This window comes from Miniopterus schreibersii (genome assembly GCF_964146895.1).
Source record: "Miniopterus schreibersii genome assembly, chromosome: 18".
NCBI classification, from domain to species: Eukaryota; Metazoa; Chordata; class Mammalia; order Chiroptera; family Miniopteridae; genus Miniopterus; species Miniopterus schreibersii.
Window position 1 is genome coordinate 14,208,116 of NC_138121.1, and position 14,742 is coordinate 14,222,857.

The 14,742-nt window shown below is 56.6% G+C and overlaps 2 protein-coding genes across 10 annotated transcripts; both read right to left on the reverse strand.

The window, feature by feature from the left end:
* Positions 1–216: 216 nt before the first annotated feature.
* MATCAP1 (microtubule associated tyrosine carboxypeptidase 1) lies at positions 217–7,911 on the reverse strand. 5 transcript variants are annotated; one of them, XM_081118212.1, is made up of 8 exons: positions 7,796–7,911; positions 4,524–5,149; positions 4,298–4,441; positions 3,883–4,015; positions 3,717–3,770; positions 2,724–3,029; positions 2,536–2,633; positions 217–1,543 (listed from the first exon to the last, which is right to left on the reverse strand). In XM_081118212.1, exons 2-8 carry the CDS (start codon positions 5,091–5,093, stop codon positions 1,379–1,381), a joined length of 1,470 nt encoding a protein of 489 aa, XP_080974338.1. In that variant the 5' UTR covers positions 5,094–5,149; positions 7,796–7,911; the 3' UTR covers positions 217–1,378. The 5 variants fall into 5 exon arrangements, with proteins under 5 accessions (XP_080974338.1, XP_080974341.1, XP_080974339.1 ...); XM_081118215.1 differs by lacking the exon at positions 3,717–3,770 and adding an exon at positions 7,346–7,469 and having other exon boundaries at positions 7,796–7,897; XM_081118213.1 differs by lacking the exon at positions 7,796–7,911 and adding an exon at positions 7,346–7,431.
* A 408-nt stretch (positions 7,912–8,319) lies between these two features.
* On the reverse strand, positions 8,320–13,345 carry EXOC3L1 (exocyst complex component 3 like 1). Of its 5 annotated transcripts, none has more exons than XM_081118252.1 (14): positions 13,125–13,345; positions 12,769–12,921; positions 12,387–12,562; positions 12,086–12,305; positions 10,864–11,476; positions 10,667–10,784; positions 10,406–10,531; positions 10,209–10,309; positions 9,889–9,999; positions 9,325–9,454; positions 9,089–9,211; positions 8,854–9,009; positions 8,632–8,756; positions 8,320–8,550 (listed from the first exon to the last, which is right to left on the reverse strand). In XM_081118252.1, exons 2-14 carry the CDS (start codon positions 12,812–12,814, stop codon positions 8,361–8,363), a joined length of 2,235 nt encoding a protein of 744 aa, XP_080974378.1. In that variant the 5' UTR covers positions 12,815–12,921; positions 13,125–13,345; the 3' UTR covers positions 8,320–8,360. The 5 variants fall into 5 exon arrangements, with proteins under 5 accessions (XP_080974378.1, XP_080974379.1, XP_080974380.1 ...); XM_081118253.1 differs by having other exon boundaries at positions 12,769–12,862; positions 13,125–13,318; XM_081118254.1 differs by having other exon boundaries at positions 12,387–12,547; positions 13,125–13,318.
* Positions 13,346–14,742: the final 1,397 nt, after the last annotated feature.

Here is a 14,742-nt window from a genome sequence, read left to right on the forward strand (position 1 = left end):
TCCAGTGAGACAAAGCCCTGACTTGGGCTCTTGTATCTTCCTGAACCATTTGGGGGGTGTGTTGTCACCAGTCCTATTCCATGGAAGCCCCTGGGCCTGGTGTAGAAATCCAGGGAAGGGGAACTTTTCTCCCCTTTGGGAAGGCTAGAGTTGACAGCCCGGGAAATGAGATTAGGAGGAAGAGGAAGGGATCTTGGGTAGAAAAAGACCACACACTTTATTGTAATTGTTTTAATTGTCTGGCTTCTTTCAGGACTGGGAGGGAGCTCCTTGAGGGTTTGACCAGTAACTGGAACACCAAAGGTGCTCTATGTATGTTCACTGACTAAATGAACAAGGACTTTCCAGCTGCATTTCCAAATTTTACAGATGGGAAAACTAAGGTGAAGGGTGGGAGTGGGACTGGTCAACCTCACACAGCTGAGTCTGAGGTGAAACTGGAAGCAACAACCATCTCTGCACCTCTCCTGGTCCAGGAGGGGCTCAGGATTTGGGACACCTAGGGGCCTGCCCCTCAGGCTTGATTGTGGCTGCTGCCAGGCTATACCAACATCTGTCAGAGACCAGCTGTGAGGGTGTGGGCAAAGACAGAGACAACAGGGGCCATCTGAGGCTGTGGGGGTAGGGGCAGGGCCAGTGAACGCTTGGGCTCAACTCACAAGGCCTGAAGGACTGCAAGTGTGTGTGTGTGTGTGTGTGTGTGATGAGACTGGGGCTAGAAACAGTGGGTGCCTTCCAGAGGAGCCCTGTTCCCTCCCTTGAACCTTCTGAAGCTGCTGCCTCCCAGCCCCAGGAAGTAGAACACATAAATAGGGAATAAATACATGAGCAGTGGCAAAAGCAAAATGCTGGAAAGTACATCCCAGCCCAGGGGGGATCTCTACCTACCAGGACCCTTTCCCCTTGAGTCTGTGTGAAAGCCAGGACCCCAGGCTCAGGTAATCACCTCAGGAGAAGGGAGACCCCACCAGGACCCAATGAGAGGTAGACAGCTTGAAAGCTGAAGGAGCACCAAGGGGCCAGGTGGGGGAAGGGAGACTGGAGTACGCAGACACCCAAAGCCATCTCATGCAAGAACAAGTTTCTACTCCCAAACCATCCCCCCCATCCCTGTTCATGCTCAACTTCCCTGCTTCTCCCAGGCTTCCCCTCTACTCAACAGGCAGAAGCAGGAGGGCGGACTCAGTTTGCCCAACATGCTGCTGCTGGTCTCCAGGTTCCAGGGAGGATAGCATGGAACACAAACCCACTGATGTTGCCACTCCTGCCTCCTAAGATGCTCCTGTCCTCTCAGCTTCCCCAAGAAACACCCAGGCCGTGGGCGCACAGAGCAGCCATTTTCGTGTTCTGGGGGATGATCTGGAGCCCTTGACCAGTATCAGTCAGGCAGCAGGCGGCCCAACTCTGCTTCATCCAGCCGGTTGGTGGCCATGATGTGCTCTAGCTGCTGCCGGTAGCGTGCCAGGTCCTGCATGAAGTGGGGCACCCGAGTATTGTCCAGCACCCCATGGGGCCGCAGGTGGTCTACATCCTCATAGGACACCTGCAGGAAGGAAGCTGGGCCTGAGGGGTAGACAGAGGCCCTGGCTTTCCAGTGGCTGGTCCCAGCTCTCTACCAATGGTTTATTGCTCTTTGCCCCTTTCCCTTCCTGATCCATTCTCATTGTTGTGTATCCCAAGGCTCATTCCTAGGTGTTTGCTCTTCCTCTTAATGCCTTCTTTTATCATCTATGCCCTACAACCCCACTCCTGTCTCCAGCCTAGCTCCCCCACCTCTAAACCTGGATATCCAATTACCTTCTGAACACTTTCTCCTAGATAGCCCACAGGTACCTCAGACTCCCCATATCCAACACTGAGTTTCTGGATGTCAGATTATGCCGGCCATTCTCCTGACAGTGTCCTAGGTCAGATTCCAGGGAGGGGGCTTGAGACTGCCACCTTCCCACTCAGGGTGGCCACTGAGCTCAAAGGATTCCACTCTCTGAAGAGCTCTCCAGCTTGTCCATGCAGAGTCTCCAACTGCATGACCACTGCTCGGTTAGGCCAGACCACCATCAGTTCTGCAGGAGCAATTAGAAAGGCCTCCTCCTCTCCCCTCTCCCCCCGGCGTTCCCTTCCCTAGACCTCTCTCTCAACCCACCTCCCATATGACTCCAGAGGGAGCCTTCCAAAACAAACACCTGTGCCACTCCTCTGCTTAAAGCTCCTCTGAATCCCCACTGCTTTGGATGAAGTTTACCTTTCTCAGCCTGGCACAAATACCCAGTGCCAGGGATTTTGTCCCTGGTCATTTCTCCAGCCCCCATCTCCAGGTCTTCCTGACTGCTCCTTTGGTAGGGAATGATGCACACACACACACCCCTGCAGGCTGGGTCAAGCACCTGCCAGACAGTCATTTCACCTCCTGTGCTCATCTCCCCCCCACCGGACAGGCCTGACACCCAGTCCTCAGTCAAGCACCCATCAGCGAGAGGCTCAGGGAATACTGTGATGAGAGCTGGCTGGGCCCTCTGAAGGCCCATGGCCACTCACCTTGCCCAGCGAGGTCAGCAGCCGGAAATCGATGGACTGGCGGTGCCGCAGAATCCGCACGATGCCATCCAGGTACACCTGGTCCTTGCTGAAGCAGCCTGTGGGCACCGGGGGAGCCGTGAGCCCCTACGCCTGAAGCCACCCCCGCCCCTGCCCCAGCTCAGGGGACTACCCACGAGGGTACCCACCAGGCAGCGAAGTGTCGGTCTGGCCGCGCTTGGCGCGCACGCAGTACTCCCAGCGCACGTTGGTGTCCTGCACGTAGCGCGCCAGGTCCTGGAAGAGCTGGCGGAAAGACATGTGCGCGGCCCGGTAGATGGTGTAGTAGAGCAGCGCCGCGCGCCACAGGAACGGCTGCTTGCGGAACAGCACGCTGTGCAGGCTGGCCAGGCCCTCCTCGGTGGGGTTCGCCGGCCGCAGCCCATACTGCAGCCGGCCCTCGGCGCTGTGCCAGGGCTGCCGCGCGTTGTTCACCCCTCTCAGGTAGTGGGTGCCTGTGGGGAGACGAGGGAGGCAGCGCTGGGCGGGTCATCCGGGACCCTCCTGCCAGACCTCTAACCTGTACTCATGGACCTACGGCTATGCCTCTAAACTCATCCTCTCACATAAGCTCTCCCTGCCACCCTGACCCAACCTGCATACTCACCCAGCCCCAGGTAGCATGAAGACCCTCCTCAGGCGAGCCCATACCCAAGGACCCATCGAGTCTCACATGCAAGAATCCTCCCACACCCGTCCAGGGCTACACACACAACCCTCCTAAACTCACACTGCTCCCCAGGCCCCTGGGGAGCAGCAGGAACTCACACCCCACCCCGCATCTTGCATGTTCTATTGTTTTGACAGTTACGCTGATGTCCCTAGCAAAAAACACCTTTTGCCTACAGCAACAGAATTTTCCATGAAGGGACAGACAGAAAAGATAGTAATTAGTGTCCTGTGCTCTCCTTTCTAGTCTGGCCTATTCCCAGCTCTGTGTGTCTTCAGCCAATTCCATCCCACCCAGGAGGGCCTGCATGTTGGCTGGGCTAGCGGGACCCTCAGTGTTTTCCCTCTGGTCTGTCCAGCCCTGTCCCCACTGTCAAGGGAAACTAGAGAGGAAGTGGGGGGAGGAAAAGATACCCAAGAGGAGTGAGAGATGAGGGTGAGCCCGGAGAGTGGGCAGGCATATTTGGGCCTACCTCTGTGAGCCAGAGGGAGGAGGTGACTGCTCATGAAAGGAAAGGGCCCATCCTCTGAGGGAAGTGGGAGAAAGAAAGGGATGAGGTTACTGGGGCCCTCACTGTCCCCCCCACATCCCAGGCCCCTCTTATCCCTACCTGCCCACCCACCTACCCACACCCTGACCTATCTCGTGCCGCAGCATGCCTTCCAGCCAATACTGGCGGGCTCCAGTCAGGTTGATGGCCAATGTTGGTCGGCTGTTCTCCACCATCATCACTGCCTGGGACAGCAGGTCTTCACTCAGTTGCACCACAACCTGCAGGCAGCAGCAGTGCCCTGAGCCATGGTCACCAGCCCTGGGGTCAGTGTGCAGGTGTACCCACTAATAATGCCACAGGGCATCCAGGCTGGACACCTGGCCAGGACACCCACTTTTTACCATCTCTGCTCAAAGCCAGCTCCCACCTTACTAGGGCAGGAACAGGGGCTTGCCAGGGGTCATTAGCTGGCCAGGTGTGGAGCTGGGCCTGGCACCACCCACTGGACAGCCCAGTTTGGGTCATTTAGAAGAGGGTCCTCACAGGCAGAGCAAGCTCACCTCCCCAACGCAGCCCTCCTTCTGCATGTATTTGCGCACAATAGACCAGATCTGGCACTTGGTCAGCAGCTGGCCCCCAGTCGCAGCCTCAAAGTGTTCGTAGGTGCCAAACTTCTCTAGGACAGCCTCAATGATGCCAACTGCCTGCACACAGGGCCGCAGTGGTTGGTCAGGCCAGGCCTCTTGGGTGGTCAGGGCCAGGGCGAGGTGGGCAGGCTGGACTGACCTGATGGATGAACTGTCCAGAGGCCTCACAGTATTTCTCCAGCACAGCCGTAGGCATGGGCTCCTGGTACTCGAACTGTGGGTTGTAGGTGTAATGGGATTGGAAGAACTTGTCCCGCTCACGGTCCATGTTGGTTGGCCGCAGGGCCATCAACATGCAGGGGTTCCTGCTAGCACCACGGCCTACATCCTTTTGAGTCTTAGCAATGTGAGGCAGGGAGGCCGCAGACCGCAGGGTGCCCCCACCTGGATCCCGTCCTCGTCCAGGTGGGGCCCGACCCTGGGTGCCACCCCTGCGCCTGCCAGTACTATTTATGGTGTGGGTGCTCTCACTGCGACGCATGTGGCCACGGTTGCCCAAGCGCAGCTCTGAGAAGGACTGCAGCTCAGGCCGGGGCCGCAGGGCTGAGGAGACTGACAGAGCCAGGGGCAAGGCCAGGGACCGAGGCCAGGGGTACAGCGGTGTCCCATCTCGGTCTGAGGGCTTCAGCCTATGGCCCAAGGTTGAGCGACTGGCTGGTGGGCTGGGGGGTGGCTGCTCATACACCTGAGCCCCTGAGTCCAGCACCATTCTGTTCTGGGGGTCACATCCAGCCGGGTCACTCCAACTCCCCACAGTGTCGACTTCTGGGGACACAGAATGGCATGTAGAGGCCAGCATGAGTGGATGTGGCCTGAGGACCAGCAGGCCCTGTGCTCCACACTGCCCCTGCTGGGTCCCCGGGGTCTGGGTGGCTGCCCTCTCACCCTACCCACTCCAGGGTCCATTCCCTCCAGCAGGCTCACCCAAACAAGCTCTTTCAGGAGGAAGCGTCTTACACACCCTCCTAGGTGGTGGTTCCTGGAACACCCTTAGCTTGTGAGCTCCTGACACTGGGTCTGAGGCCCTACTCATGATTCTAACCCCTGTGCTCAGCACCCACTTAGGCTGGAAGCTGGTATAATGTAGCCTCAGCCGCCAGGTTGATGGGCGAGGGGGCCTCACTACCTTCTACCTGCCTTCTACCTGCCTTCTACCTACGGCATTTTTCAGTCCCTCCCCTCCCCTCCCACCTGGCCTCACCCACATCCTCCAGCCCATTCGGCTTCAGTCCATTTGAGTGCCTACATGCCCCTTGCTTATGCTAGTCCCTCCACCTGGAATGCTCTCTCTCCACTGAACTATCTGTTCAAAGTTAATTTGGAATCAGCTTTTGGGGGGCAGAGGGAAACTTTAGCAAATCCAAGCCAAGCCCTGGTCTGTCCCTATCAGAGGCATCTTCCTAGTTGTCACCCAAGGCCAGTGCTGGGGCATTCACCCCTGACTCTGCACCAGGGCTCAGTCCAATGTAGTCTCTCTCCAGCCTCTGACCTCCCTTGCCTGCCTGCTTAGGGACACAATTCCAGGATGTCTCCTCTCTTCAACATCTACATCACCAATATCTTTCTCTCTGCTGGATTCTTTCCATCAGCATAAATACATACTGTTATTTCTTCATCTTTAAAAAAAAAAGGAACAATCCTCACTTGATCCCACACTCCTCAGCAACAGCACCACTCCCTCTAACTGCTCCTCACTGCAGCACAGCATGTCAAGAGTCATCTATACTCAGTCTCCATTTCTTTCTTTCCTGTTCTCTCTTAAATTTCACTCCAATTAGGCTTTCCTCCCAATCTCTATTGAAACTGATCTAACCAAGATCCTCAATGATCTTCATATTGATCAGCAGTACTTGACACTTCATTCTAGAAACATGTTCTCCACTCGGCTCCCCAAATCTCCTACCTCACTGTTTGTTCTGTTTTTGATTTTAAAATATGTTTAAATTGATTTTTTAGAGAGAGAGGAAGAGAGAGGGAGAGACAGATAGAAACATCGACATCAACATTGATTGGCTGACTGGCTGTTTCCTTGCTGGTCATCTCTCTCTTCCTGACCTCTTAACACTGCAGTGCACTTGGAAACTTCTATGGAAATGTCTCTCCTCCATTTGTGCTCACTCCCTAGGGAATCTCATCCATTCTCGTGGTTTTAAGATCATCAGCCCAGACTTCTCCCATCCACTTCAGACCAGTGTTGCTAGTTCTCAAGTCAACATCTTTACTGGAATGTATAAAAAGGCATCTCAAACTGAACATGTCCCCTGTCTGGAATGCCTTCCCCACATGTAACTGCAGTGGTCACTCTCTCACTTTCCTCAGATATTTGCAGAAATATGTTATTAGAAAAGGCTCCCTAAACACACTCTATAAAATAGTAAATTTCTTCTCCCTACTCCACCACAATTCCCCACCCCCTTCTTCAGATTATTGTTCTCTGTAGCAGGTATTTCCATCTGAAGTACAGCATATTTAATTGTTAGTTATCTGTTCTCTCCTTTCGAGTGTTCACAATGTGTCCCCAGAGCCCAGAACAGTACCCAGAACAGCTGCTCAATAAATGACTGAACCCAAGCACCTTTTTCCTTCTCAGAACTGGAATCATTCCTTCTTTGTACTTTGTTTCCCCATCTGGATCTGATCTCCCCCCACCCCACCCCCACTCCCACCCCACACATGCCTTCCACCCTGCCTAGAGACCAGCTGCTTAAAAAGATTTCAGGCCTAAGGCTCCACTCCCTTCAACTAACTGCACACTTTGCTGGACTCCTAACTGGTCTCCGGTCCTCTACCTGAACCAGTCCCCCTTCATCTTTCCTTATTTCCCTTTCCACCTACCTCTTCGCAATTACCAGTATACGCCTGTTTCTTTTATGTCTCAGGTCTTTCTGCCAAGAATGCTTTCCCAAATGTCTCCGTGGAGCAAATTCCTACCCATTTTTCAGGGCTCGGTTTAGGCCTCACCTCCTCCGGGAAGCCTTCCAGGCGTCTTAGAGGCTCCCAGAGTCTAGGCGTCCCCTCACCACATCCTGAACTCCTTGAGGGCAGGGATGGGGTTGATTCACCCCCATGTCTTAAGCACCCAGCACTAGATGAAGAATGAATGAAAGATGGCTGGGGGAGGAACCCAGACTGAAGGCGGAGTCCAGTGACAAATGAGAGGGTGTGGCCTGAGCCAATAGGAAACTCCGGGAGAGGATAACGTGGAAGAGGAGCCAATGGGGACGGAGATATCGAGGAGGGGCGTGACCTGCAGCCAATGAACGACGGGGACAGGGCAAAGGGCGTGCCCAATGGAGGGCGGGGCCAGAGGACAATAGAGGGGGTAATTCTCGGTAGGTGAGGTGGGGGTCCTGTCGCGCGCCTTCTCGGCCTCACGGGGTAAAAGGGTTCTCTCCTCGAGTCGCACCCCACCTGTTCGCTGCTCCTCTTGCCGTCACCGTTCCCACTCCGACACATCGGTCGCCGGCACGGCGGCCCTCCGGAGTTGACGCGGGGACGCACGCCCTCGGGTGCGCGCACGCTCACGCGAAAGCGCGCGGATTCGCGTCAGGGTCCCCTTAAGCGAGCTCCCGAGAACCCTGCTGGGGGGTGGGGCCTGGCAGGGCAGAGGGGGCGGTGTCAGCCACCCAGGTCACCTCCCTAGGAGGGGCCTTGTCTTGAGCCCGCCCCCTCCACGAAGACCTGGTGGGTTTCGAGGCTTCAGGTGGTACCCGGCCCTCCGAGGCAGGGCCGGGGAGGCACCAGGTCACGGCCGCCGCACGGACACGTGGGGATGGATGCAGTCCGCGCACGGCGGCGGAAGCCCGGGTACTTGGGAACTGATGCCGGTATGCCTGGACGGGAGCCAGGACACCTTAGATGTGCCCCTGCCTTTGGACCCCCTAACGTTCGAGGACACTTTTACTTCACCCACCCCCTTCCCCAACACACACAATTCAGGCGTCGGATGTAGCTTTATTCTGCCAGCAGTTAGGAGTCAGGCACAAGTCCCCGAGAAGAGGCAGGAGGATGGAGCAGGGGTAGGTGCTGGCACGAGGCTGAAGAGTGCGCGGTGACCCCCGGGGGGCGAGGGCTGCGGGCCGTCCCGCAGGGAGCTGAGTGCCGCTAGGCGCTGCTCTCGGGACACGTCCCCTCGTAGGTCCAAGAGGGCGGAGACGTGATCCTCGCTATGGAGGCACCACGGAGATGCGTCAGCCCGGCCCCATCCCTCCCAGGTCCCTTCTCCCTTTCCGCCCCCATCTGCGTACCTCACGTCGGGAAATTGTTGCCGAAGGCTTGCCACCTCGAGGCCAAGCATCGTGGGGTCGTGGAGGTTCAGCAGCTTTCGCAGGGTAAGCAGCACGGGTGCGCAGTGAACGCTCTCTTCCAGGCCCTAAACACGTTGGGGTATATCTTGAGCCGGCCCTTGGCTCCTACCCAACCTCTGAGACTCCCACCCATCTGCTCCCCCCCCCCCCATAAGCTCTCACCAAATCGAGGAACAGCGCCCGAAGCTGGGTGGCATCGTGTAGCATGCGCTCGGCCGCCTGGTTCCGCTCGTCCGCACCGCGGCACACCAGGCGGCCTTGCATCAGCGCGCACAGGTACTGCAGCACCACAGTACGCTCCGCCTCGGCCAGGAGCACCTGCGGGGAGGGCGATCCGGTGAGTCCAGGACGCCTTTTCCATCAGCGCTCCACCCTGACGAGCCTTTCCCCAACACACCTGGAACGCGGGGTTCCGAACACGCCAGAAGTTCTGGCAGAAGCGCGCTGTCCGCTCGCACACATCGTCCAGCAGCTCCGGGCTCGACAGCCAACGACGCGAGGGCAGAGCCGAGAACAGGGGCTGGGGGAGGGGGAACGGAGACGGGGCTGGACGATCCAGACCCCCCTCATTTCCCGCGGAGACTCCCACACATACGCTTTATCTCCTACCCCTATCCCCACCTGAAGTCTCACCTGGAGCTCCAGCAACAGCGCCTCCAACACCAGTCGGCAGATTCTCCTCTGCAACTCGTCCAGCGCTGTCTCCACAGGAGCGAAGGCCCCCGAAGCCACCCCGTTGGGCTGCAAGACGTTCACGGAGGAGCTAGACCAACCAAAAGTACGGCTTCAGGACCAAGGCCAAGGCCCTCACTGCCCTCCTTGGTCTGGCCACTTGGGCGCCACCTAGTGGCGGAAGTGAACTTGGCGGGAGGGGGCAAGAAGGGCATTCCCCGTCCTTCTGAAGGGCAGGTCTGGACTGAGGTGTGGAGTGGTGGGCTCAGCAAGCTAGAAGGACACAGCCCAGTCTGACTTGAGCAAGTCATGCCTTTCGGTTTCGGTTTCCTCATCGGTAAGGGGAGAGAGTTCATCTGGGTCAGGAGGGAGTCAAAATCAGCAACTTGTTTGTCTGCCTTCTCTGCCCCCATAGGGCTATGTGACTCTAAAGTTCCTAAAGGCAAAGTGAAGGCTGGGTCCATGCCTAATAGGTGTTCAGTCAGGGGTTACTGAAGATGGGGTTCTTTGGGGGCCTTCTGGTACCTGAGTGCTGATTGGTGGTTGAGGGCAGCCAGTAGATAGGACACGTAATGAGGGGCCATTGCTTCCCCTCTGAGGTGGTCTCGGGAGAATCTTATCAGAGCATCATTGAAGCTGCAAAGGACAGAGGTGGCGCCTGTACCTGCTGTCACTCTAGTGTCACAACAATTCCTGTTCCGAGTACTCTGGCCCCACCTCCAAGGTACCCAAGGCACTGTTTCAAGGAGCCTTTTCCCACTGGTGTGCCTTATTCACTCAGAGCCCCTTTGGGCTGCTCCAGGAGCAGGGCCAGGGCTTGGGGGTGGGTCAGTGCCTTGGCAGACCTCCTCAGGAATGCTCCCAGTTCTGACAGTGCCATGCCATGCACCCGCCGCTGCAGTGACTCACTGACCAGGCTGGTCACTCGAATGTTCTCTTCCAGGATCTACAGGCAGGAATGGGCAGCCATTAGCAGAGTCCTAGTCCAGCCCTCCTCCCTTCCTTTTGAGGGCTGCCCACCTGGCTGCCACTTCCCACCCACCTGTAGCACGATGGCTGGCATTGGTGAGTGGTAGAAGCCAGACGGGTCTGTGTCAGGCTCCTGCTCACGACCCCACTCAGCTACTTCCCCATCCAGTGCCTTTTGTAGCCACTGCACCACACTTGCCTGGGGGAAGGGACGAGGGGGAGCAGAATGTAGCAGGGCAATGGTCCTGCTAGAGACAGGTAGACATGTGACTCTACAGATACAGACACACAGTTAGTGGCAGAGCTTCTCTGGACCTGGGCCCCAACTACTCACCTGGACTTTGGACACAAATGTTGCCTCTAGCTGCTCGATATTCTCCAGGGTCAGGAGGGGCTCCAGCTGAGACACATCAGCCTCAGGCCCCAATTCCAGGCCCCCCATCATTTCTGGCCTGGTGATGAGTGGTCCAGTGTCACACTGAGCCCCCAGCTTCTGATCCACCCACTTCCCACTGCCCCATGGGCACTGACCCCAGGTACACATGCAGTGCCCAGTGCAGCAAGGTGAAGGCGTCAGCAGCTCCCAGCTCAGGCCCTTCCAGGAATTGCTGCAGGCAGCGACGCAGGCCACTGTGCAGGGTTTGGGCCCACAGCTGGACCACTTTGTAGTGTGGTGGGCAGCAGGGTGCTATTAGTGCCTCAGCTGTGGCCAATTCGGCTGGTAGAGCCACCCGCAGAGCCTCCAGCCACCCTGCTAGGGCCCCTGGTCCAGGCAGCAGAGGTGTCCCAAAGTGGACCCGCTCTAGGCCCTCCTCTAGTGCTCGAAGACAGCGCTGCCGCCAGTCCCGGGGGGCCTGCTCCAGGGAGGTTGTTCGGCCAGCCTCCACCTCGGCCACTCGCACAGCAGCCACCAACAGGGCTGGGTCCTCCCGTGCCAGCTGCCCTGCGGCCCCTACAGCTGCTTCCACAGCCCGGCCCAGTGCCTCAGCCAGAGGGCCCAGCCCCTCAAAGACTGGCAACTCCAAACCCCCCAAAGAGGCCCATGTCTCCTCTTGCAGCTGCTCCAGATCCCGAAGGCTCACATATGCCTCCAAGAGCTGATGGGCATCAATCAGGGTCTGTGTGTGGACCACTGCAGCCGGCACTAAGGGGGGAGCAGAAGAGACAGCCCTGGGTCTCAGCCTTTCCATCTGTGCAGTGGGTACAGGATCAGATGCTGAGGACCTGGGGCTGGGGTGATGTATTTAATAACCACTACAGTAGACTGTTACTAGGTTATTGAGTAAATTTAGTCATATTAGAAAAAATTTAAAAAAAACAAAAAATCCCAGTACAATAGAGCATTGGCCAATCTGAAAGGACCAGGGAAGGTCCTAGAGGCCTGGTGGGCCAGATGTAAACCTTTGAACTGATGGAACATAGGAAGTCAGGGATCCTGGAGGGAAGGCAGAGAGGAACTGGAGGACATTATAGTGGCTATTCACCCACACTGTTAGGAAAATATTTCAATTTAACAACCAGGGTGGCGAAAGCCACTTGATTGGGTGTTAGTCCTGACTCAAAATTCCCATGCTCAGGAACCCCAGAGTGAGCTAATTTGCACCCTACCTTATATGCCATCTGAAGCCTGAGTTACTCTCTGGGAGGTCCCTGGTGTGTCCTTCCATGTAATCTCCCACTGGTGCCCTAGCCCCTTGATGAGTGATTGCTGAGTAACTGTTGGGGCTAAAACCCAGGGGCCCTGCACACTCACCTGCTCGAAGCCGGGGCAGCAGCTGAGACAGGGCCTGCAGTTGCTTGTGCTGGACAACCTGCTCCCGCAGGGGCTCTAGGGTCTGTACAGCCTCGGCCATGCCCCGGAGCAACCCATGGGCCTGGCCCAGGTCCTCACGGGCTCCTTGCACAGCCTCAAGGGCCTGGGCCAGCTGCCACACACCAGCCTTCACACCTTCCAGGTATGACTGCACCACTGACTGTGGAAGGGAGGGAGACAGTGAGGCCTAGCCAGCCCCGCTGCCCACCTCCAGCACTCCTGCCCCTTGTCCGATGCCCACCTTGATGCGTGCTTCCAGGGAGCAGGTACGCTGCACTTCGCGGCTGCGGTACTGGCCCAGCCTGGCCAGCTGCTCTGGCCGGTAGAAGATGCCTGAGGCCCACTTGAGCGCAGCGCCCCGGGCCAGCTGCTCCGCCCTCTCCTGCTCCGGCCACTCAGGCCCTGGGCAGGAAGAGCCTGAGCAGCCATGTCAGTTGGGCAGGGTCTGGAGGAAGCAGCTGCTGACCCTGCTCCCCTTCCTGCTCCTCAGCTTGGCCCCCAGGGCAGTCCACTCCTCTCCCGACTGACACAACTCCAGCCAGACCTGGCAGGGAGGACCCAGCCCCACCACTCCCATCTTTCTTGCCACATCCCTCCCCCAACCCACCCAGAAAGGCTCATACCAGAACCAAGTGCAGGCTGATTTTCATCCTTGGATGTAGAGTCCATTTTAGGCCTTGGACGAGCCAGAGCCGAGGTTGGAGTCCGGGCAAGGGTCTGGGTTAGAGCAGGCAGAGTGGATGCTCCTTTGAGCTGCAGGCTCTGTCTAGGCCTCTCTGAGAAGGAGGAGGGAGGTTCCTGCCCAGGCTCCTCAGGAAATGAGGGAGGTGGGTGTGATGGGGAGGCACCTGGGAAGCCTCCCTTGCTGGGTTTCTCAGTTTTGCCCCTGCAGATGCCAAGTGAGGCAGGGTAGGCACAGGCTTCCACTGGGCCCCACACTTGCTCTGAGTTGCAGAGGACAGTTTGGTATGGAACTCACCAGGTCTGACCAGGCATTTAGTTCTCCCTCCTCCGCAAACAGTGTTGGCCTTGAGGGTGGCTCTCTCCCCCAGCCCTTACAGCAGAGCTGGGCACTCCCTTCACTAGCTCACAGGACTGGGTGGCCCTGGCTCACACCTCAGCATTCAGCAAAATTTCTCTTTTCAAGGAAGCCTCTGTCCCACCTCCCTGCCCAGAAGCCCCCTCCTCCCTCCAAGTTCCCTCCCTCCCCAAGACCACGTGCAGAAAGGAAGGAAGCTGAGTCTCTGGCATTTTATTCCCAACAGGAAAGAGCATCTGCACTGTGGGATGGGGTGGGGAGGGCTGGGCCCACTTCCTTGGGGGGAGGGGGGGTATTCCCTGTGGTTATTGAGTCTTGACCAGTCCACCCAGGACCTCTTAGTGCTCAGAACAGACATGAACTAGATGGCTCCAACCTGGGGTGCAGAGTGGGTTGTGCAAATATGGATGCAGATAACATCACAGTATGAAAACTGTGTTGACAGGCCCTTCAGAGGAGGGTGTGTACCTCTGCCGAGGAGTGAGAGATCACAGGCTGTTGTGAAGAATGTGTATGGCAGGAGAGGTCCAAGGGCTATGAAGGCAGTTTATCTTGAGAGTTAAAGGGGGCCATAGAAGGGACTACAAGATATTAATAATGTAGTGGACACTGGTGAACCATCCAAATCCACCTTTTAGGACAAAGACACACGTTTCCCCTAGCTGCCAGAAGGGTTAGCTGCTGAGGTCTCACAGCTAAGTCTCTTGGTCTGTGTTGGAGTACAAAGGCCCAGTATCCTTGTCTGGATGTGGAACGTCTTGGAAGGGCCACCTCAGTTTCAGAGCTCCTAGTAGGAGCCCTATTATAATTGCACTGCAGTTTAATTCCTTCTCTGTCCAGTTCTGCTTATCTTACAAGTGTGGATCCTCAATAAACTTCCTGCAGGCAGATCCCTGTGTCAAAGTCTGTTTCCCAGAGAACTTGACCTAAATTAAACAATAATAAATAACAAAAATGTTAAAAATAACAAAATTATACCAGCAAACACAATCCTTCCTACATGCTAGGAACTGCTCTAAATGCTTTACACATATTACACATCGGTAAACATGTTTGCATTGGCTAAAAAGTGGTTGTAATTCCGTGGCCCCTGAGCACTGCAGTCTTAAGACAAGAGAAAGATGAGGCTGGGATCAGGGAAGGAGAGTAGGATTGGAGACAAGAGGACAAACGATGTAGTTAGTGCTTACTGTTTGGCAGGAAGTGAGGTAAGATAATAGAATGGGTGACCCCTAAGACAGTGGGGCAGCTTATAGGAGCAGAAATTGGGGAAACACATCGGTTTATCTGGCAGTGTGGTCTCCTCTCCTGAGATGGGAGCTGGGGCAGAGTTAGTAGAGTTGGGGCAGGTTGGCCATCCAGGTTTCGGTGGCTCCCCCTTCTCTACTGCCGGGGCTGCCCACAGACTTCCTTTACTAGCCTCCGAATCAAAGTCCAGCCTCCTGGGATCCCTGGGTTGTTTTCGTTCTTTTCTGAGGTTGAACATTTGCTGATGGTCCCCGAAGTTTTGCGGCCGTGTCCGCAGAGAGGAATTGCTCTGGGCTCCCTAGGAGAGCGC

What these genes read in the sequence shown, in the direction of transcription:
- MATCAP1 (XM_081118212.1), bottom strand. Translation starts at nt 5,093, where the DNA reads ATGGTGCTGGACTCAGGGGCTCAGGTGTATGAGCAGCCACCCCCCAGC. An exon ending in AGGAGGGCTGCGTTGGGGAG is followed by an intron (nt 4,016 to 4,297) that starts GTGAGCTTGCTC and finishes TGCTGCCTGCAG; the next exon opens with GTTGTGGTGCAACTGAGTGA. An exon ending in CCTCCCTCTGGCTCACAGAG is followed by an intron (nt 3,030 to 3,716) that starts GTAGGCCCAAAT and finishes GTCTCCCCACAG; the next exon opens with GCACCCACTACCTGAGAGGG.
- EXOC3L1 (XM_081118252.1), bottom strand. Translation starts at nt 12,814, where the DNA reads ATGGACTCTACATCCAAGGATGAAAATCAGCCTGCACTTGGTTCTG. An exon ending in GCACTGCATGTGTACCTGGG is followed by an intron (nt 10,785 to 10,863) that starts GTCAGTGCCCAT and finishes ACTCATCACCAG; the next exon opens with GCCAGAAATGATGGGGGGCC. An exon ending in CTGGGAGCATTCCTGAGGAG is followed by an intron (nt 10,000 to 10,208) that starts GTCTGCCAAGGC and finishes TGTCCTTTGCAG; the next exon opens with CTTCAATGATGCTCTGATAA.